Source organism: Prosopis cineraria, unplaced genomic scaffold (assembly GCF_029017545.1).
Source record: "Prosopis cineraria cultivar Desert tree isolate PC_DT_omini unplaced genomic scaffold, ASM2901754v1 PC12, whole genome shotgun sequence".
NCBI classification, from domain to species: Eukaryota; Viridiplantae; Streptophyta; class Magnoliopsida; order Fabales; family Fabaceae; genus Prosopis; species Prosopis cineraria.
The window spans coordinates 34,159,744-34,182,586 of record NW_026555343.1 but is presented as its reverse complement, the minus strand read 5'-3'; the positions used below and the strand labels follow the sequence as shown (position 1 = coordinate 34,182,586).

Sequence of the window (22,843 nt, the reverse complement as noted above, 5' to 3'; positions counted from 1 at the left end):
TGATTAGGAAAGTGTATCGATAGATGCTAAATACAGTCTCTTTATATATATATATATATAAAGGTTAAGAGTTTTTTTATCTTGAGCTATATACAAAAGATCACAAACGCCCTAAACTTAATTATGGGTTAATTTTATTTCTCAACTTAAAAATTTCCTTTATCGTCATCTTGCCATTTTCTCACTATAGTTGATTGTTAATAGACCCCACATTATATTTTTTAATATTTGTTATTATAAAATATTTGAGTTTAGGGGAAAAATGACTTTTTGAATAGAAGTTGAAGGGAAAAAATAATCCTTAACCTAATAAAATCTTAAAAAATAATGAACCTACTGATAATTAATGGACGTTAATGTTTTAACGTTAGGGTAATGATAGAGGAAATTTTTAAAGTTTAGGGGGCATAATTGACCTATATAATAATTTGTTAAGATATTTATAACCTTTGTGTATATTTTAAATAAAAATGATCTTAACCGTAAAAAAATCCCTTTGATTTAATAAAATATTATAAAGATCTACCCCAATCTTGTATTTTATTTTGAAAAAAAGTTTGGATAAAGTCGGATCTTGGAGGCCACCAAAGCAAAAGACAATGTCTTTATGCTCAAAAGAACATTTTAGAGATACTTATAGATCCGTCCATCAATAAGCAGGCTCTTTACATCAATAGTGGGATTTGATCCCATGACCTTGTAGACTATGGATTGAATCCTTATTAATTAAATTAACTTTAATTGGTCTCTTAAACCTTAAATCAATATATATAAATCAATACATTAAGTCCAATTATCTATAAGCAAACATAGGTTCATTTAACACTTCGCTTAAATCATATAACTTATAGTGTAGCTGGTTCAAATCTTAGTTTTGTGTATATAACAATTTAATCTGTAGAAATCTATTGTTTGTCCCTAGTATTTTAAGGGAGATAATTTTTGCTATCGATCATGTCTACTCTTTGTGCTTACCGAAAATGGGCTCAAAGGAGATGTGGGGCATAACAATGAACATGCCAATGCAATAAAATCTACTATTTTAATAAATCAATTTAAGTTATTGTAAATGATAAGACTCTTACCATTCAAGAAAGTGATTGGGAGCTCGAACCTCACTCTTATATATATATATATATAATAACTTATTGGAGAGATATATCATTTTTTTAAGTACTTTGAGAAAAATAATTTCTATTGTCATTAGAGGTTACTCATTGTGCTCACAAAAAAAATAGAAATTAGCAAAAAGGAAAAAAAAGTCTACATATCTCTTACTTTTTGAATAACTTTCCAAAATTTCCTCAATTTCCAACTCGTCCATCTTTATCCTTACCTAATTAATTATAACCAATCAAATAATAACAACAATTAAGAATAAAACAAACGTCTTTCTATTATTATTAATCTCCTCTCTCTCTCTCTCTTCTCTCACAGAGATTGTTGTCCTTCATGTCTATCCTACGTGGCCCACTTGCTTTTCTTGGTTTGTCCATTTTCAAATGGAAGATGGTAGCCACACTAACTTGTGTTGTGAAATTTCTATTTTCTTGTCATGCTTTTAGAAATAATAAAGTTTCTTAACTTCCTTTAATAAAAAAATCAGCAGTGAAAAACTAATATATGACTTAGTCATGAAGTATCTTCCAAAAGGAAGTTGATTAAGAGTTACTATTAGCATCTTAAAAACAACAATAAAATGTCTAAAATAAGTTATTTTTTGTTTGTTCAAGGAAGGTTCATGAACATAAAAATTTCTTTAGATTGTCACATTGCATCTGGTCAATTTTAAAGACAGTATATACCTTTATTCTTTTCATCCTTTATGTGACTTAAATTATTCGATTTTTTTTTTCCTCTTTCAAGATTAACTTGGGGGGATTGATCAACACATATTAACTCATGCTTTGACTTTTTACCCCTAGTGAATTGAGAATCTGGATGGAAAAAAAAACAGAGAGATGTTTGTGGGTCACGCATGACACGTGGATCCTCTTACACTAATCGGAGTGGATTCTTTCTCCATTAATCCAACCTTTTCTTTTATATTAATTATATGTTTATATGTTACACTAGCGAAAATACTGATTTAATGACCATTTTTACGTTAGTTGTATAAGGAATTATAGTATAATAATAGATTGAATGATAAATCTGTATAAAAAATAAAATATAATTTATTATTGGTCCTTAATATTTTTTATTATAAGTATTAATAAATTAAAAAGCACTGATTTTTATAAATATTTTATTATACTGAATCTTCTTAAAGTTTCTTATAATTTGAGGTGAAAGTAGTAATATATTTGCATACATTTATTTAATATAAATTTAGAAAATTTTATGATAATTTTTTATTGTACTTAAATGAAATTTTAATTTTTATTGCATTAATGATGCATGATTTTTCTTGAATGCATTAATAGGTCCACCATTGGAACAGTCTCCCTAATGCAATAATTCTTTGAATTCAAATTTTATCAATAAAATATTTTTTGAATTACAGCATCTGTTCCCCAAAGAAACCAACGCCATAATTATTTTTTAAAAAAATAGAAAAAATTCTATATGGTCTCATACAAAAAAAATAATTATTATAAGATCTATTAATAATTAAAATAAATCCATTTACAACACAAATGGCCTTGTTCAGTTGATGAATCTTGCAATAATTAATTTTTTATATGAGTTCATTGTAATTCTCCAAAAAAAAAAAGAAAAGAAAACAGCATGCACACGCCCTGCAGCTCCTTCTTCAGCACATTTTTTAAATTATTTCCGGTTTCAGTGTTATCAAATAATCTACATTCAAGTTGATCACCTGAGCTTCAAATATTCAAAGGTTTTTTTTACCATAAATATTCAAAGGTTAACTCTCCCAACAATTTCTTTCTCTATCAATAAAACTTTAATTTAGAACCTACGAATATCTTTTAGGAATATTAATCATTTTATCATCCACCATCATTAGTAGAGACCAACTTATATGTCAATCTTAGTTCTCTCAATTTGTTTTCCCATGAATCATATATATATATATATATATATATCCCCAAGACCCTAAAGGATTTGGATAATATATTTCTTAAAAAAATTAAAAAAAGTTACAAAATAATTACATAGAATGTTCAACCACACCAATTACAACTTAAGGGTACAATAATTTTGTTGGTAAGGAACGAATCTTTGTCCTCTTTATCATGATAAAAGTTGATAATTAATAATTAAAAGGGCAAATGTGGAAATGAAGATAATGATTTCTAACAACCATCATTCACTTTTGATTTGAACTCTAAAATGGGCCATACTTTAGTCTGATTATCTCCATTTTTTATGTGTAAATAATTAATTAAGTTTTTACATATCAATAATTAAATAATTGTCCCACATGAGTAATGATTAAGGCAAAGAATTAATTAATGATGAGACTTAACAGATTAAGAAGAGAATTATTGTTATAGAAGATTTGAGGAGGTAGTCAATGCAGGATTAATGAAACACCTTTATGTAGGCCATCAATTTTATTTTATTTTTTTTTAATAAATTCAAATTTCTGGATCCACTCAATTCAATTCCACTTTTCCATGTGTGATTCTTTTCTTTGATTATGAATTCATTGTGTCACATTTATGTCATTATTAGGTTAAACACAAATATATCAATATATAATATAAAATCTATATAATATCCCTAATATTCATAATACAAGTTAATATTCTTTACACTCTATGCTCTGCATAAAACTTATAATTAGTTCAATGTTCAAATTCCAACCCAAATCATCAAACATTAATATATTTATAATAATTTTAAGAAGTCTTATTATTCATAAGTTATGAGTCGTGCAAATGTACGAGCTTGCCCTAATTATGATGCAAATACTTAACATAAAAGTGATTAAATATAGTATCTGTCATCTATAATTTTGCTTGTGATTATGTACTTAATTAAACTAAAATTTCATTCTCATCTTTTATTAATGAAGTACTTTTCTAATTTTTACTTACTTATAAAAATTGTGTTCTCCATTTAACATTCCCATATAATTTGAACATCTTTAATCAATTTATCATAGAAAAATATTTTTAACTTAATCTCTAATTTATATACTCTAATTAATTTGATCCCTGGTTTAAAAATATTATAATTAATCTCATACAATGATGTAGTCATATCACTTCATTAGATATAAAATTAATAAATGCAATAACATAGAAAGTGTTTCTTAACAAAAACTTTCATATAATCACTGTTACATAATATATAATTTGACTGCTACTTTGGTTAATAAAAATAAATTATTAATAAAAATTATTTCACTTGATTGAAATGTATTGATGGATTAAAATAAAATATTATTTTTATTATTATAAATTTTTTTAAAAATTTATTATGAATCAAAAGTTTTCATTGCTTTTGAGGCAGTTAAAAAGTATTAGTTTCTTAATTCATTAACAAGTAGAAGTAAAGTTTTCTAACATCTCATTTTTTAAATAAATTAAAAGTAATCCGATTCATCTAGAAGAAGCAAGCATGTCCAACTTTATCAACATTCATTACTCACAAAATGTCAAAAAAGATTTGTTGGGGATAATGGAAATGCAAATTCCTAATACAGGTGACTAGATATTAAAAGCGTGAATTAGTTTTTTTTTATATTTTAAGAAAAGCATTTTACACTTTAAATGATGTGTCTTCCTCCAAATTGTTTAAGAGTTTACCTAATATCTAGAAGAAGCAAGCATGTCCAACTTTATCAACATTCATTACTCACAAAATGTCAAAAAAGATTTGTTGGGGCTAATGGAAATGCAAATTCCTAATACAAGGAGTGGTGACTAGATATTTAAAAGCGTGAATTAGTTTTTTTTTTTATTTTTTAAGAAAAGCATTTTACACTTTAAATGATGTGTCCTTGTCTTCTCCAAATTGTTTAAGAGTTTACCTAATTAACCCCCTTTTACTTGAGTTTATCAATGATTCATTCCTACTTACACCTTTCCAAATATACATTTATTAATGACAAAGGCATAAGGGATTGAGCACTTAAAAGGGAAAAAGAAGAAGGAATCTTAGGACCAAAAAAGGTTGTTAAAAATGAGTTGTAACTCATGAACTTTTCAAAAAATTATCCCAAGTTTTCAAAATTACCCTCATCAAATGGTAACCTCATCATAGTTATTTCTCTCTTAATCCCTTTCTCCACCATTTTGATTGCATATAGCATCATAATTCTTAACGAGAGACAAATTTGGGGGGGGGGAGGGGGAAATTAATTCAATGCCGCCAAAATTTTAGAAAAAATAAAGTTAATAGGAAAATGGAATGAGGACTATTTGAAGAAATTTTATCAGATAAATTGTTGTTAAAATTCAAATGAAAAAAAGTGTGAAGGCACTGGGTGTTAATTTAAAATGAGTTGTTGTTAAAATTTAAATATTACTTATTAATAAAAGATCGACATTAATCAATAAGTATCTATTTGAGTTTTAACAACAAGTAATCATTAATTGATATGAATTATTTTTGTCCTTGATTGATATTTTTTCCTAAAAGTTAAGTCCCAAACTAACATTAATGATAGTTAGAATTCTGATAACTAAAAGTTGTTTAAAAAATAAATTATGAATATTAATTCAATAATTGTAAATTTAGAAGTTCTAATTGAGTAAATTAAAATATTTAACTAAACTAAATATAATTCACAGTTAGCAATTAGGATTTTTGTTACAATTAGCTAAATTGATATTGTAACTTTTAAAAAAAAATGCAAAGACTTAACTATTATTAATTTAATCTTTTGGACTTTACTGTCAAGTTTTTTTTCAATTTAATTCATAACGTTACTTATATTTTGAATACCAAAAACTTCTAGAATATACCTTGGGTATGAAACCAGACAGAATAGTTAGTAAATTAAATACTAGATCATTTGTTTAAAAAAATGCAAGTATATATAATGGAAGTGGCATATCTTTGTCTCTCGATATTCCTTTTTCTTCTGCCCCACAAAATTTTTTAATAAATTATTACATAGAGAGCCAAATAGTGACGACACAGAAACTTCACTGAGAAAATCAATTGGATTGATGCCTCAACTTGGCTTACCCATTGAGATCATTCTGGCTTTGAATATATATATGTATATAGAGAGAGAGTGTGTGTGGACATTATATATAAGAGGAAACAAAATGGACATCATGAAAAGAACCATTAATATTGTCACCAAAATGAAACAGAGGATGCCACCCCACCCAGTTTAGAATAGGAGAATGATAGAAAGGTGAATTAATTTGAATTAGATCCAAAGTATCAAATTTTAAGAATTTATAAATTTGACTTTTAATTTTATGATTTTGTTGTAATAAATTTGTAACTTGCATTTCAAATTTTAATAAAAAATAAATTTATTTATTTTTTTTAATCATATTAAAATTTAAAAAATAAATTATAAGTTTATTATAACAAAATTACAAATTAAAAGATAAATTTATAGATTCTTAAATTTAACATTTAAAATTTAATTTAAATTAATTAATCCTCTTAAAATTTACCGGTAATTGCCCCTAATTTAGAATATTGCTTTCAGTGTTCAAATAAAAAAGTAACCCAGCATGGGACCCACACAGCATCTCTGCTTGAGTCAAACAATCATAACCCTTCTTTAATTTCTTAATCCTCAGCCTGTGTTTGGCACTCAAGAATATGATTAAAATTAACATATAGAATTAGCATTGGAATGATGACCAGAAATTCTGTTTGGCAATGAAACCGGATCATACCAAACATAATTCGCTTATGCTTACTTATTTTTTTTTTTTTTAGGACATGTCTACACTCAAATTCTTTTGTTGAAAAAATAGTTTTTTATTACACATATATATTCTTATATTAAAAGTAATCTTATTCAAGAGGCATATGCTAAATGTAGAGATATCTTTCAGCAAAGATTCAAACTTTATTTATCATGTTGAGAGAGATTAGCTTCTTTTACTAGATCCATTTGTTCATCAGTAAAAAATAATTGTTAATATTGTATACCCTCATGTCTTTATAAGACACCTTCTATAAGAGATTAATGGTCCTTTAATGCAAGGCATTTGGTGATGTATTGATTACATCCTTCTAATATGACCCCAATTTAAATTCATTAATTATGAAAGAGAATGTAATATAAATTTAAATTTTTTTATTTAATATGAGTAAAATTAAAAGTTTATTCTTTTTCAAACAAATTTAATGGTTTGACTAACTTTCCTTGGTTTTTGTAAGATGGTCAAAGATCTCTAATACTCCCTTTATCCTAAATTATAAGATATTTTTAGATAAAATCTCACATATCAATAAATCTCATTAAATACACTTAATAACATTATCTTTTCAAAATAAAAATATAAACTTTTAAAATATCCATCATTTAATATATTGAAAAGCGAATGAATGAAAATTAATTAAAATTAATTTTAGAGAGAGAAAATATAATATTAAAATTGGTGCATTTAATGAAACATTAATCTTCTCAAAATGTCTTATATTTGGGATAAAAAAATTTTTAAAAGTGTCCTATAATTTAAAATGTAATGAGTAATATGGATCAGAGGGAACATATTATAATTGTCAATGTATAAGTCTAAGTTAAAAAGAACCTAAATATAAACAAGTCCCTTATAAGAGACTTAACTATAATTCTTCCTATAATCAAAAGCAATAATATTGGGTTCTGGTATTCTTTTTTATCATACTTTTTTTTTATAAGCTTTATCACACTTTCTTTATTGAGCTCTGTGAATGATAAATACTATGTTGGGAAAACTTTTCCTCGTAGATTCTTACTAGTTGATGATGTTGAATATTGAATGGTTCACACGTCAACTAAAACAAACAACCAAAAAAAAAAGTGATCTCAACCTGGGACCCACCATTCATTTGTGCTTAAGTCAAATAAAACATCTTTAAGTCTTCTTTATTAAGCTTTAATTCTTCTTAGCACTAAGATCTGACATTCTTTTATTCTTCTTTATCACACATTTTCTTCCTTTTGGCCAAAACCAATTAGACAAGAACTACGACCAATGTTTGTTCTTCATGTTTTAGAATATCTAAAATTTACCTAAGTGTTTGATATTCCAATCTATAGCACTAACTTGGACAGAAATTGTCAGTACTGATACAAAATATATATCCCTCTTAATACTTGGAATGGTGTAACAGAAAAGTTCTTTTGGCTGCTTTATTCTTGTAATCCAAGTTAGTATCACACAAAGTTGCAACTTTTAAAGTTATTCAAGCATTGGATTCCAACAATTAAAAAGTAAATGATCCGGATTCCTCTGGGATATGTTAACTTATATGAATGGATGACTTAGGTTCATACCCAAATAAAAGAAAAAAAGAATGATAAGTTGTGACCAGAAAGAATCAGAGTCTCATTGTTATCCTCTGTTTACTGTGCAAAGATCAGGACTACTTTTGTTGCCACAAACAGAGGAAATGCCATCCCCTGTCTTGAGGGTATATGGATTTTTTATCTGATGATTGAAATAGGTAAATGGGAATGTGTGGAATTAGTTCCATACCAAGAATAAATTTCGTAGCAGTTGATAGTATTCTAGAAAACAACCAATGGAGCAGCACATGGGTTACCAGGATTATCCAATTCTGTTTGTTTTCTTTTTCTTCATTTAAAAAAAAAAAAAGCGTAAAGTCCAAACCATTTTGTGTGTGTCAGATTTGCATATATTCTTTTTCTGTGATAGCCAAATAGGTCTCATCCTGTGGGCCCAGACGCGCAATGACATTTTGCGTGGTATAAGACCATGCCAATATGCCACATGCCATAGTCAAACCATTCTGTTGGTGGGCTGCTTTGTCCCAATTCAGATCAGTGGTAGACAGAAACAGAGTCAAGGCTGAGATGACTTGTGTAATATTAAATCTTAATTTGATGAATGGGCCTCAAAACTTCAAAGACTACTTAAAAGTTTCCAATTGAACGGTGCTCATTTTTTTGGAATTTGAAAATTTTCTGCAAAACACTCACACCATTATCATCATCATCGTCAATCAGGGATTGGAAGTTAGAACTCTGAATGTACAAATGATTTTGAATTATTTACTTTAATAATTTCTATAAAACAACTGTAAGCAAGCTGTTTAGCTTGCACCTCAAGATAAAATTTCAGAAATTACATTGTTATTGTACAAAATTTCACACTTTCTTCATCTGAAAAATGGGATATGATACAAGGGAAGCAGCCTGGTTGAAGCATACTACATATAATGAATTCTAGTCATCTATATTTTTCATGTATTCCTTGGAAAGTTTAGTTTCCATTATCAACTTTTGTTCTTTGATGAGTGAATAACCTGACTCCAGCAAAGCCTCCACTGTTTGCTATTCAATGACACACAAAACCAATTAGTTTTAACTTGACATCCGAATTTCACAAAAGAAATCAATGTGACAGAATGAAAAGAAAAGAAGGGTCGAGCATCAACCAAGTCCAGATAGTATCCATGTGAATTTTCTGGTCTATATATGAATGTGCTTCAAATATTAAAAGTCTGACTCCAGAGATGTTTGTGTTTGGTATAAAAGAGAACACCCCAATATTGACAGACGAAGAAATTGACGAACAGGGGTCAGCAGTATCTATGTTGTCAATTTAAGAAAGCATTAAGAAATACTGAAATACTCCCTCCAGTTCATATTATAAAGTTCTTTCAGTTACTTCACTGAAACTAAGAAAATGACAATTAACTTATTAAATATGTCTTAAAGTGAAAATTTTTTCCAGCTTTACCTTTATTACAAATAAGAAGAGAGAGATACACAATACACAATGAACCTAAAATTAAATTTACAACACGAGTAAAATTAAAAAATGATAATAAATAACCCTTCATTCCTTATATTAATGACCAAAGAATCTTTCTAGAAGATGTCCTATAACAGGGACTGCAGGGAGAATAAGGTTGAGGTTCTACTCTTGCCATGACATGGGTGTGGGTGTGGTAAAATAGTCATTAACCCCTTTAATTTCAGAAATAAGTTTTAAATGTGATATTGAATACCGAATTGAAGGCATCTAAATAAAAAAAAAAAAAGTGTTTTGATCTCCTATAAATCAATGACAAACGACAATCATAAATACATACACAGGATAGCATGATATCAAGGATTATTCATAACTAGTTGAGTTTTAATCGGATCAGTTGAGTCGATTTCAAAAGTACTGAAAATTTAATGATGTGCGTTATTTTTTTAATGTTTAAATTAGCTGTTATTGCTTCATGTTCAATTAAAACTGATAAGTGGACTAAAGTAACAATTCATCAATAATTGATCCGCTGCTAATTTTCATCAGCTTGAACAGCACAAGCAAGATAAAAAATAAAGGGAGAACCAGGAAACTAGGGTTGCTTATTAATATATACCTCTGGAGGAGTAAATGCAGGAAGGTTGTTGTCCTTTCTCCTACTGAGAAGCTTCTTTCCAAAATTTTCAACACCTCCAATGTCATCAACCCACTAAATGGATACAACCCACCACGAAGTTACAATCCGTCGTTAATAAAAATCCTTATTAGAAAATATAAATTTGAATATTTTTTTAAACTGCATTCCCCATTATCCTATATGGACGAAAACAACAACGAATGGCAGTTGTCCTGACACAAACCATTGATCAAACTCCCAAATGTATTATGTAACAGAGGGAAGACTGATGAGGCAAGTGTGCAGGTAATGATTTGTCTATGCAGATGACTTCATCTGACTATTTATCCAAAACCCAAAATGGATTACAAGTTCACTATTATTTACTTCTTAGGAGTTCATCTGGAAGCATCTTAAGCCACATGAAGTCTCTTTTCATAATAAATATTTTCTTCATTTGCTAAATGGAACAAATTCAAGAGCTGCATGGTGAAGAATTCTGTTTGGGATACTATATAATACCCACAGTTAACTTTTAATGTGTTAGAATATTATAATTTAATATGTGGATATTCTGTAATTATGATAGGGATATTATACTGAGAGCATGAATATGTATACAAGAGGGAGGAGCTCCCTGGATATTTATTGAAGAAAGTTGGCCTCAAAACTTCATTACCAGCTAAGTTACAGTGTGACAGTAAAGCAGCGCTACACGTAGCATCAATCTAGTGTTTCATGAATGCTTTTAGCACATCAAGATTGATTGTTTGTGACAAGATTCAGGAGATCTTCATCTCCATGGGACATGTACACACTGGAGAACAACTAGATGATCTTTCTACAAAAGCTCTTGATATAGCTCAGGTTAAATGTCTATGTGACAAGTTGGGCATGCTTAACAACATCCACGCTCCAACTTGAAGGAGAGTGTTAGAATATTAGAATTTAATATGTAGATATTATGTAATTATGATAGAGATATTATTCTGAAATTATAGGTCATATGAGTCAGTCATAAGAGCATAAATATTAAGGCTTGTCCCTCTTGTATATATTCATGCTCTTAGAATGAGTAAAATTTACTTTCAGATCCAAATTATTTACATAATGAATAATATGCGAGAAGATAATGGAAATTAATAATTTCACTACATGAGAATGAAACAACTGGGTGTGAAACAAATTGTTATTTTCAAGCTAAACAAAGGCTTCTTTATACCTTCAAAATTGATCTGTCATACGTGCGAGACCTAAGAGCTCCATAAAAGTCCAGAGCTGTCAATAACCAAATCATCAATAGAACTGGTATATCAGAAAGGATGCCTCCATACTTTTATATTAAGCACCATATTTGATAAGAAACGCATATTGATGAAATGCATTCAACAGAGAATATGAACAGTCTAACACAGTAAAATGGACTACCGATGGGCAGGCATATCTAAACCTTACCAGCCCAAGGTATGAATGAGGTAACTATAACATGTTCTTTCAGGTTAATATCACTGTACTCTTATCAAGAGAATGAAAAATTCTTATACCTTGATTAGGAAAAGTGTCCACAACTCTCAAAACTTCATCCTTAGAAATACCATCTTTTTCATACATTCTGTGAACGATATTGACAATATCTTCTCGATTAGGTTGCCTGTTTCACATTCATAGACTACATCTCAGAGAGGAGACATGGTTCACCAAAATGCATGAAATAAGAAAATTTAAGGAAATTGCAGAAGCCATATGACATATAATGTAACCGTGATAAAAATGTGAAATATACTGCTAATTTGACATTGATCAAGAAACCACTAACTTCCTTATGGCTTGTTACTGTTGATGCCATCACGTATAAGAAGCATAATGTTAAAATACCAAGGCACTATTATCTAGACATCACCCAAAAAAAAACTGCTCCAAATTTAAAAAATGGGAAGTTCTACGGCCATAAGAGTAAGATACTACTTACCAGTAGAACTTTTCCATCCTTCCATCTCGTATCAGTGGAGCATAAATCGTAGAAAAATCATTGCCTGTTACAATTATTGGAACTCTATTTGTGATATCTGTTTCTCTCCAATTTTGGCCAACACTAACTCTTGTAGGATTGTCTGCTAGATTCATAAGAGTCCCAACAACAATTTGATTGTTGACTGTCATTTGAGTATTGCCTATGTCGAAACAGAAAAATTATGTTCAATGAGGAGATCAGGTAACCGTGTAATTGAAGAAATAGAGCATGAAAAGACATACAATCACATGAAAACACGCCCAAGAATAATGAAGAAAAATAATGGGAATAATAATAAAGACGTAATCATATTTCTCTAGTTTCTATATTTTCATTTCTCTGACTGTGATCATATATTAGCTCACCAAATCTACCAAGGCCAGCATCAATATCATTGATCATCAAACAGCTCGTTTTTCCCTGAATCAAGCAGGAAACAGCTATAATATATTAGCCGATGAAGGAAAAGCAACAACATTAGTCGAGAAACAAAGATTGCATCTAGCTATAAAACAGATATAAATAATTTTATTTCAAAAAATTACCTACATTTTTTTTTTCCAAATAGATAAAAAGCTTTATTAGATAGGAAGACAATTAATGAGAGGACGATAAAAACAGCCCCCTAGAGCAACAAAAACCAAAAAAGGAAGTGTAGAAAGGAAAGAGAAACATGAAGATTTATTTTTGGGGGGATTTTTATTTTAAACTGTCTTAGCCAATGAGTGTCTCTTAGGTGAACACTAAACATATTGGTCATCAGCATCAGAAAACCTAATGTTTTTACACAGCAACAGTCCACTAAAAGGCAAAGCAGAGTGAGTGAATCAACCACTGATTATATTAAAGGTAGAAATCTTTAGGGAAAACATAATTTTTAGTCCCTATAGTTTCATTGGCTTTTACTTTTAGCTCTTGTAGTTTTTTTCAGTACTCCATTGAAAAATAGAAACTATGAGGACCTAGAAAACAAAGGTCACCCAATCTTTTTAAAACTATAGGGACTGAAAACACTAGAAAAAAACTACAGGGACTAAAAGCAAAACCCAATAAAATTATAAAGACCAAAGATTATGTTTTCCCAAATCTTTATATTTCCCTCACATGTGAATTGCCTTATATTAATGGTAAAGTTGAATTAATAAAAATCAATCATTTAGCACATGCCAAGGCACAAGACACGTTCTACAGATGGGAGGATAGTGGTAAATAAAAGAAGAAAAGGCACAGAACAAAAAGATGTAGTAAAAAAAAATCTTATTGTGAAATTCGAAAACTAAAGTCACTTTATAAGTTACAAAAGATATTTCTGATACAAACATTACTTTCTGTAGACGGCATAAGAGGGTAGTGGAATAAAATATCTATGCTTAACCTTGAACTGTTCCAGAAGTTTTCTTTTTCGATATATCTTTTTTATATTTCCAGTCTGTTCATCATGGAATGATAGCTTATTGCTGCAGAGTTCCATTAAACATCAAATAAAGAAGACAGAATCATAATGCTCATCTTAAAACATGAGGGAATCTTCTTACTTCCATATGGTCTTTTTCCAAAATAAATGTCATGTAACTGATAATATAAAGTAACACTTTTAACTTCCAACCAAGACATACATATGTTAAGAACGAAAATGATAAAACTCCTAACTTGATTCTGGACCACTTGAGATGCTGTCCTATAGCGCTCACGAATCAATTTTCCTGGCTCTCCTGCACGTGAAATTTGCTGTATGGTGTGATTTGACCAGATTTACAAGAAGCTGTTCCTTAAAAAAAAATCACAGGAAAGGGTATATCCATATATGCATATCTGGCCCAAGAAAAACTATATAGGCATATAATTAGGGGTCAAGATTGAAAAAGAAAATAGAGGGGTGCGTAGCTAAATTACAGTTCAAGATAGGTAAAAACTTGCAACAAAAAGAAACAGTTACAACAATTTTTGAAGAGTTCATTTTCTAAATAGTTGACACGTGAGACATAACATTCATTGACATGTTAATATATCATAATAAAAAGGCATTTTTGTGTTTATCTTTCAATATTAGATTTTTTTCCCCTTGAAACAACAGCATTGATGGAAGGAAACCAATTCCAACTTACCAGCTCTCTCTGACTCTAATTCTCCAGCAGACATTATCACAGGTTCAACTCCCATTGCCTGAAATATTAGTTCTGTTTGAAATGATTTCCCCTGCCCTTTTCCTCCCCAAATACCTTGGAAAAAAAAAAGTAAAATTATAAGTGACATTTTAAACCAACTGCATCAAAATGTAGCCCTACAACTGAAGGGTTCCTTGTCTTTGTTTATTTTTTCTAGCCAGTTTGACACGATCCAAGATGGGTAGAGAGAAATAAGGAAGATAAATCTTTATTAACATATGAAATCAGAATCTAACTTCATAATATTAATAATAGAATATAAAACTGATAAAAGAAAATGGAAGAAATAAATCTATCAAGATGATATAAAATAAGAATCTCATTCTATACTTCTCTCAATAACCATGCTCAGGAAAATCTCCAAAGCGCCAAAAGTCTCAAAAGTCTGTTTTATTCATGACATGTCTGCTTCTAAATTGCTAAGCATATTTATAATGCTAAATACAATCTGAAATAATGAATAAAATCTACATAACTAGATAATTAAATAAAACTTAATAAAATCTCCTAGAATCTATATCTATATAAATTACTAAATAAATTTAAAGAACTAAATATCTGAATAAAATCTAAATAACTAGATATCTGGATAAATATATAGATATCTAAATATCTATATAAAATCTAGATAACTAAATACCTAAATAAAATCTAAACAATATTATTAAATAGAAAATATCTAAAATAAATTAAAAATAATATATATTTATAATATCTATCTTCCTAGATCACCCATTATCTTGAAACTCTATCAATACTCTCTCCTAAAAAATTCGCCTTATCCTCAATGCGAGACATAGGCAATAGCCTTCTTGTGTATCTAAAGGTTGAGATAGGAATAATAGATAAATAGCAATATTTCCAATGTCGATTCCAAAAGGTCGAACAAGAGGCTACATGGGAACTTCAAGGATAAAGTTGCAGCTAGACCCACTATCCACTAAGTTTAGGACCTAGCATTCAAAGAAGCTCCTTTGAAGCTTCTTTGCAGATATTTTGTTGTTATCCAGAATAGCATTGAGGGAAATTTCAACCCCACTAGGTTTCCTCTCTATGGTTTTGTCCTCTTCAAGGGAAGGAACAATTTCTTCACCCTCCTCTGTAACTTCCAGCAGTGAAAAAGATCCCTTACAGTAATGCCCCGGTTTGATAGTCTCACCACAGCTGAAACACAGTCCCATCTCTTGTTGTCACTCCTGTTTGGCTTCCATAGAAGCCATTCTAGATGCTGGCTTGTGAGGAAACAAGGTTGAAGTTTCTGGCTGAAGGGAGTTTGAAGTCGATGCTGATGTCTCTTTTAAGTCACATGCTGTTTGATAAGGGACTGAAGGAAACAAGGGCTTAGTTTGGTTCTGCTGCGCAGTTTCGAGCCCGCAAGAGTTTTGGGCTTTTAACTCATAATCAAGGGCCAAACTAACAGCCCAATAAACTGTCTTAGGTTTACAAATCCGAACATCATATTTGAGCTTCTCCTTGAGGCCTTTGATGAAGACTTCCAAGAGGCAATGTTCCGGCCAATTCTTCACATGAGCAAAGTGCCTAGCAAATTCCAAACGATACTCCTGCATAGAACCAATTTGCTTGATGCTACATAAGGACTCATCTGGGTTCTGATATTCTAGAGGCCCATAATTTTCTAGTAACACCTCTATTAATTCTTTCCAATAGAGCATTCCATGTTAATAGAAGTGAAGAAATCACAAGAGCGTCTCCCTCTAAATGCCTCAATGCAATATCAACTTTGAAGTCTTCAGAAGTGTGATACTATTGAAAATAATTTTCCACTTCTAAAATCCATGGTTATGGATCTCCACCATTATACTTGGGAAAATGTGTTCTAGAAGATGGATGATAATAGGATGGGATGGGCGGTGAAAATGTGCTTATGACAAAGGCGTGTGGAATAGGTAGGTACCATCTTTGGATCGAATGGCTTTGATGCCAAATGATAGGATCCTAGATGGGTAGAGAGAAATAAGGAAGATAAATCTTTGTTAACATATGAAATCAGAATCTAACTTCATAATATTAATAAGAGAACATAGAACTGATAGAAGAAAGCAGAAGAAATAAATCTATCAAGATGATATCAAACAAGAATTTCAGTCTATACTTCTCTCCATATCCACGCTTGGGAGAATCTTCAAAGGGCCAAAAGTTTCAAAAGTTTGTTTTACTCATGATATGCTTGTTTCTAAATTGCTAAGCATATTTATAATGCTAAATACAATCTAAAATAATAAATAAAATCTAAATAACTAGATAATTAAATAAAATTGAATAAAATCTCCTAGAATCTATATCTATATAAAATATTAAATAAAATCTAAAGAACTAAATATGTGAATAAAATCTAAATAACTAGATATCTAGATAAATATATAGATATTTAAATAAATATCTAAATATCTATATAAAATCTAGATAACTAAATACCTAAATAAAATCTAAACAATATTATTAAATAGAAAATATCTAAAATAAATTAAAAATAATATTTATTTGTAATATCTATCTTCCCAAATCACCTATTATCTTAAAACTCTATCACAGTTTACATTTCATTATTAAATTTGTATTGATATTAGACCAAAATGATCAGGGTAGAGATTATCAACAGCCCTGTCTATTAGAAAGATAAACATTTTACAACTATAGCAGGCATCACAGAACCTTACAACCACACACGCGCGCACGCGCGCACACTAATACCTAATTTCAATGCTTTTTCTTTCTTCAGGGTTTAACATAAGCTTAAAGGATTAATTTGTTGTTAGTTTATACCTAGGATCAAGGGAACTTTAGTGTTGAGGAGATGAGCAAGGTAGTTCTTCACAATGTGGCAAACTGCATTCACAGAAAACATTTACAAGAACATGCAGCTATTAGTAACATATCAAAATTTAACATTAAAAGGCAGAGGCCATCTCAGAAAAATCATCACAGTGACATGAATCAAGCAGATACAAAATTAACCACTTATACAAGTTTTCACAGCAGATTTAAATAATTGCAACTGCATTAGTTACCTTTAGACTTAATATAACCATTAGCAAGCAAGCATGTGAGTTATAATTGATAAACACAGCATTTAGAGCAAGAATTTGACTAACATTACAACCACTTCTATAACATGGCAAAATAAATCAATTTTACCAAGCCCTGTTACGTCTTGAAATTGATTCATCACAATTTCTTCACATTAGCCCATTTTCCAGAGAACTTACCAACTTTGTCCTGTCAAAAGAGTTAAAACAACTTGAAAAATTAAAGTGTAAAGAAAGAAAGAAAGAATATGCAGAATAAGTTTACATGGTTAAAATGGATTAAGAACTTTAAGAAAACATAAGGAATAATGTTCATATCACCCCAGGCTGCAGTCACCCAAATGAAACAAATACTGTCGTTTAATCCTCTCCTTTTCCTTTGCTCTCAGAAAATGACCATGAAACCAACCAAAGCTATAAGGAGCCATAAAATGATGCTCATGTGATGCAAGAAAGACTATGGAAACCAGATCAGTTCTCCAAAGACTATGCTGTCTCCAAAGGAATGCAACGCATGAAAGTCTTTTTAAACAAGATAAGTATGATATCTACGCAGACCAAAATGTCGTTTAATGGGGCCAACAAGTCTCACACCATCTCTCTACTTATCCAAAAGTTACAACTCTATCCCACATTGTCATGGAGCATTGACCTCCGTAAACTAAAATTATATCAAACAGTTTCTGATAAGACCCTTTTTTGTCCAATTTGCAAGCGAGAAATGAACAGTTTTTAAAAGATTATTTCCTTACCATGAAGACGGGAGCGATGTAATAATCACCTTGAAGGTATTCAAATGACCTCGTCAATTTCTGACGATAATCAAACACAATGTCCGCTGCAAGAAAAAGGACGAATAAAATTACGAGCGATGAAAGCAATGGAAGTAAAAAAACTATACGAAGTAAATCTAAGAAAGCTATTACAATCTTTCCCGAGAAAATTGCCAGCAAAAAGGTCATCGATGACGCCGGCCCTCTGGCCAACAGCGATGTTCATATTATCAGCTTCTTTGCCCAGCCTGTAGAGATAGTCTCTGCCTTCGGCGTCTTTAGCTTCCCACGAAGACTGATTAGAGAGCCTCTTTGTCTTCTTGACCTCGTCTCCGTCACTCTGATTAGCGCAACGGACAGAAAATGGGGATGAAGAGAAATTGGGGAAAGCAGGGTATGAGGCCTTGAGAAGCGATGAAGGTGAGAACTTTGAGAATTGAGAGGCAGAGCAACATATTGAAGAAGCCATTGAAGGATTGCTTTTGATGATGCTTAGCTTAGCTCTCTCAGTGATTGTCCACAGTTGGTTTAGACAGTTGCCCGCCACAAAATGACATACATCACACGCGATTTTGTTGTTTCAACCATCTCGTCTATTTAGGTATTTGCCCAATAACATAGGTTAAGGATATAACTGAAATTTAGAGTACGTTTCAATTTTTTTGAGACTAGTTCCTGACGATTAAATTGTGGGGGAAAAAAATGCTTCTCTCTCGAGAGCTTTTTATCCAACTGTACCAACAAATATTGTTTTAAAAACCGGATAATTAAACCCATTGGATTAGAGCTATTAACGGCTCAATTTGAATTAAAAAACTGATTTCATGATTGTATTGTGTTGGATAGAAATTAAGCTGAGCCGAAAACAAGATCACCTACCCAAAAAAAGTTCTACTAATTTGATTTTTCGGACTTGTACTCATAAATTTTTGACTTTCTAACTATATTAATCTATTTAAGAAAGTCCCATAACCCCATTCTGATAATTGATTTGTACAGAATTATGCCTGGTATTATAGATTTTGGAGGTGGAGAAAGTGTAAGGCAATATGATTCAAAAACAAGCGTTGGAACTGATTACTGGTAAGTTGCTTCTGTTTCTGCATCAGGAAACTAAGAACATCAATGTCTGTATATCATGTAGTTTCATATTCTTATAAGCAAAAGCACACAAGTGATATTATCAAAAAAAAAAAAAAAAGGCGCACAAGTGATTTGGAAAACGTAAACACATTTTGAAGTTGAACATACAGTCCCAGTGTCCCTTGTTCTTCAAAGCTCTAGACAAATCCTATAGTCATCTAGTGAAAAACACTATTGCCTACAGGCACGAACCTCAAAATTCTCAAGTAACTTTAGAACAGATGTCTTGCAAAGATCAACCTATCAAGTCTATCATTTTCTTAGCTGCAATACAAACAAGACATTAAATGATAAGGAGATATGCTCGTCACGAAACATGACATTAAATAATCTAATTTGTTTGGCAGCCTCCGTGAGAAGAAGTCCATTGTTCTCCACACGCATAGCAAAACTCATAGTGGCACCTGCAAAATCAAATTCTATTCACCAGCACATTCATATTAAGTAAAAGGAGACAAACACATTCTGATCATGTTACTGCTTACTTGTTAGTTATCTGTAAATCAAAATTACAAAGCCAGAGGCAAGAACTTCTCATATACAAATAGGTAAAGTGTGATTGTTTCAATAAAGTAGCAGCAAGCTAAGAAAATGACCTGCAAGTGATGTGCACGCATCCATCAATCTTTTCCACAAAGAACCTACACTGGGGACACCTTCTCCATTTCTTCTCTTTAGCAATCTCTCTCACAATCAGATCTTCCCTAACTCTCTCATTCTCATTCATATTCTGAAATTCCTCACATTCAACTCCAGGATGCCATGCCACATTACATCTTGCACAGAACAGTCTGTGGCAAACAGGGCACTCCGCTTCCCTTATAGCTTGTTGATCTTCTTCCCCATTCTCAATTAGCAACATAGCTGAACAATCCTTAAAGGGACAGTAATATTTAGGGGCTGCCAGAAACAGACCTTCACACAAAGCCTGATCCCACCTGTCAAGCAAGTCCTTGGGAAGCCATGGCCGACAAGCATCAAGCTCAAGATCACTTTTACAATCCAAACCAGGACACGAAACTACTGCTATGTTGTCCTGAATTTTTGTGGCCACTTGTTTTGTAACACAATCAGAGCAAAACGAGTGGTGGCATCTCTGATTTCTGAACATCTGGGAAGTCTCTTTAGTTTCTGCACAGATCTCACAGATGACTTGCGACGATTCACACGCTTCATTTGAGGATTTCACTTGCTCGACTTGTGGGGTAGGGCAAGTGTCAGCCATTTTCAAAGGAGAAGACGATGATGCAGATAAAGGTAAAATGAGCAAAGAAGAAGAAGAAGATGACGACGACGACGGATTATTTTGTGGGTTTTGGGAAGTGATCAAGGAGGAGTAGAGGGTTTCCTGAAACTGCAAGCGTTGGGCTAATTTATCATCGGTAAAAGGGGCGTGATCCTCGTCTTCATCCTCGTGAAACAGAGCTGAGAGGAGAGAATCATCCAAGCAGAGAAGATCAGAGGCAGAGTCTTGAGCCATATTTTTTAGTGATGGATGGTGCGAAAAGGCCAAGCGATTCAGCTTTACTTTGGATGCGTTCGTTTTAATGTTTTGTGAGTTAATAAACGAAGGGTTGCGTTGCTTCGGAAGTACCTTCGGCAACAAGGTTTGACTCTTTATCTATCTAAAGTCCTTCTGGGGCCATTTTTTTTTATCCACTCAGTTCAATTCTTTTTCTAAAGTATTGATATTGATATTGAGTATATTATAAACATTCGAAACCATAAAAAAAAAGATATAATAATATGAACAGACAGGAGAAGTTAGAAAAAGAGAATAAGATAACTTTATTATATTTTTCTTGTCACAACTCACAATACAGCTGTTGGCCAAATACTCACAACATAGCTGAGATATTTTCTATGCATAGGTTTACAATTTCGGTCTAACCAAAATCTATAAATTTAATGATAATAGAAGATATTGTGAGATATTTGAGATATTAAAAGATACAATAAGGTAATAACATGATATTATAATATTCATAATAAAAGAATATTAATTAATATATCATATGAAAATCATCAATCAACTATTTAATTATCTAATATATATTCATCTCTTATTTACTGATCATGTTTTAAAAGGACATTTTTTTTTAAATGCACATTACAGGTGTTTTGTTTTCGGATTATGCGGTTTTATAAAAGTTTGAATTTTTCTTTTAATAAGAAACATAGATTTTTTATAAGGAAAATGATATTGAAGTTTAAAGAAAAAAGAATTTATGCCAATTAGATTCTTGATAGAATTTTTTAAAAAAATAAATTATATATATTAATTTATACAGTTATAAATAAGAATTTTAATTATAACTCTAAATTATAATTAAAATTCAAATACTTTATTTACAATTTTATTATAATACAATTGACGCGTTGCTTTGGAAATGTGAAAGTGGGAAGCAACTTGATCAACAAGGTTCCACTAGCTATCTAAAATTGAAAGTGGGGTCAATTTTTTAGTTCACTCAGTACAATTCTTTTTTAAAAGTATAAGAAAAAATAATCGTTTAGCCTTTTTTTTTTATATTTTTATGATAAAAATTTAATTTTTTTAAAAATATACTTTTAACCCTCTAACTTTATATAAAGTTTTAATGTAGTCACTTAATTTTATAAAATATTTTTTTAGTCATTTAACCCTAAAACTATTAATTTTAAATGATTATTTTTGTATTAATCATTGTAATTTTTAAAAAAATTAAACTTAAGATATTAACATTAGAGAATGTTGTCAATAAAAGTTCATGTGAAAATTTGTTGAGATGAAATTAACGATATTAGAATTTTAAGATTAAAAGAACACTTTATAAAATTAAGGAATTAAAATGAAATATTGTATAAAGGTAAAAGACTAAATGCATATTTTTAACCTTTAATTTTTAAATTCTAACTCCTTACAATTCAATCTCTATAATTTAATTCAATTATACTCAGCCTCTAACATGTAATTCAATCCATATACTTTTAATTGTGTATTTAAAACATGATTCTCTAAGTTTTAATAATAACTTTATTATTTATAATTTTATTTTTTAAAATATAAGGACTAACATTTTAAATGGATAAAAGTATATAATTATAAGGATTGGATTGAAAAAGTTTTAATTGAATTAAAACTATAGATATTGAGTTATATCAAATGAAAGTTTAGATACTGAATTTTAATTGAATTAAAATTATAAAAATTAAATGATTAATTTTTTTAAAAAATATTAATGTTGATATTAAGTATGTTATAAATAATCGAACCCATAAAACAAA

General features: G+C 30.3%; 2 protein-coding genes across 2 annotated transcripts; both read right to left on the bottom strand.

The window, feature by feature from the left end:
- Window positions 1-9,077: 9,077 nt before the first annotated feature.
- Window positions 9,078-19,175, bottom strand: LOC129288159 (ribulose bisphosphate carboxylase/oxygenase activase, chloroplastic). Its single transcript, XM_054924582.1, has 12 exons — window positions 18,587-19,175; window positions 18,413-18,498; window positions 17,841-17,850; window positions 17,398-17,460; window positions 14,554-14,667; window positions 14,099-14,160; window positions 12,814-12,868; window positions 12,407-12,608; window positions 11,982-12,088; window positions 11,660-11,715; window positions 10,438-10,530; window positions 9,078-9,394 (listed from the first exon to the last, which is right to left on the bottom strand). Exons 1-12 carry the CDS (start codon window positions 18,900-18,902, stop codon window positions 9,287-9,289), a joined length of 1,272 nt encoding a protein of 423 aa, XP_054780557.1. The 5' UTR covers window positions 18,903-19,175; the 3' UTR covers window positions 9,078-9,286.
- Window positions 19,176-19,644: 469 nt separating this feature from the next.
- Window positions 19,645-21,146, bottom strand: LOC129288160 (E3 ubiquitin-protein ligase RSL1-like). Its single transcript, XM_054924583.1, has 2 exons — window positions 20,173-21,146; window positions 19,645-19,980 (listed from the first exon to the last, which is right to left on the bottom strand). The coding sequence occupies exons 1-2, from the start codon at window positions 21,054-21,056 to the stop codon at window positions 19,908-19,910; spliced, it is 957 nt and encodes a 318-aa protein (XP_054780558.1). The 5' UTR covers window positions 21,057-21,146; the 3' UTR covers window positions 19,645-19,907.
- Between the last annotated feature and the right edge of the window lie 1,697 nt (window positions 21,147-22,843).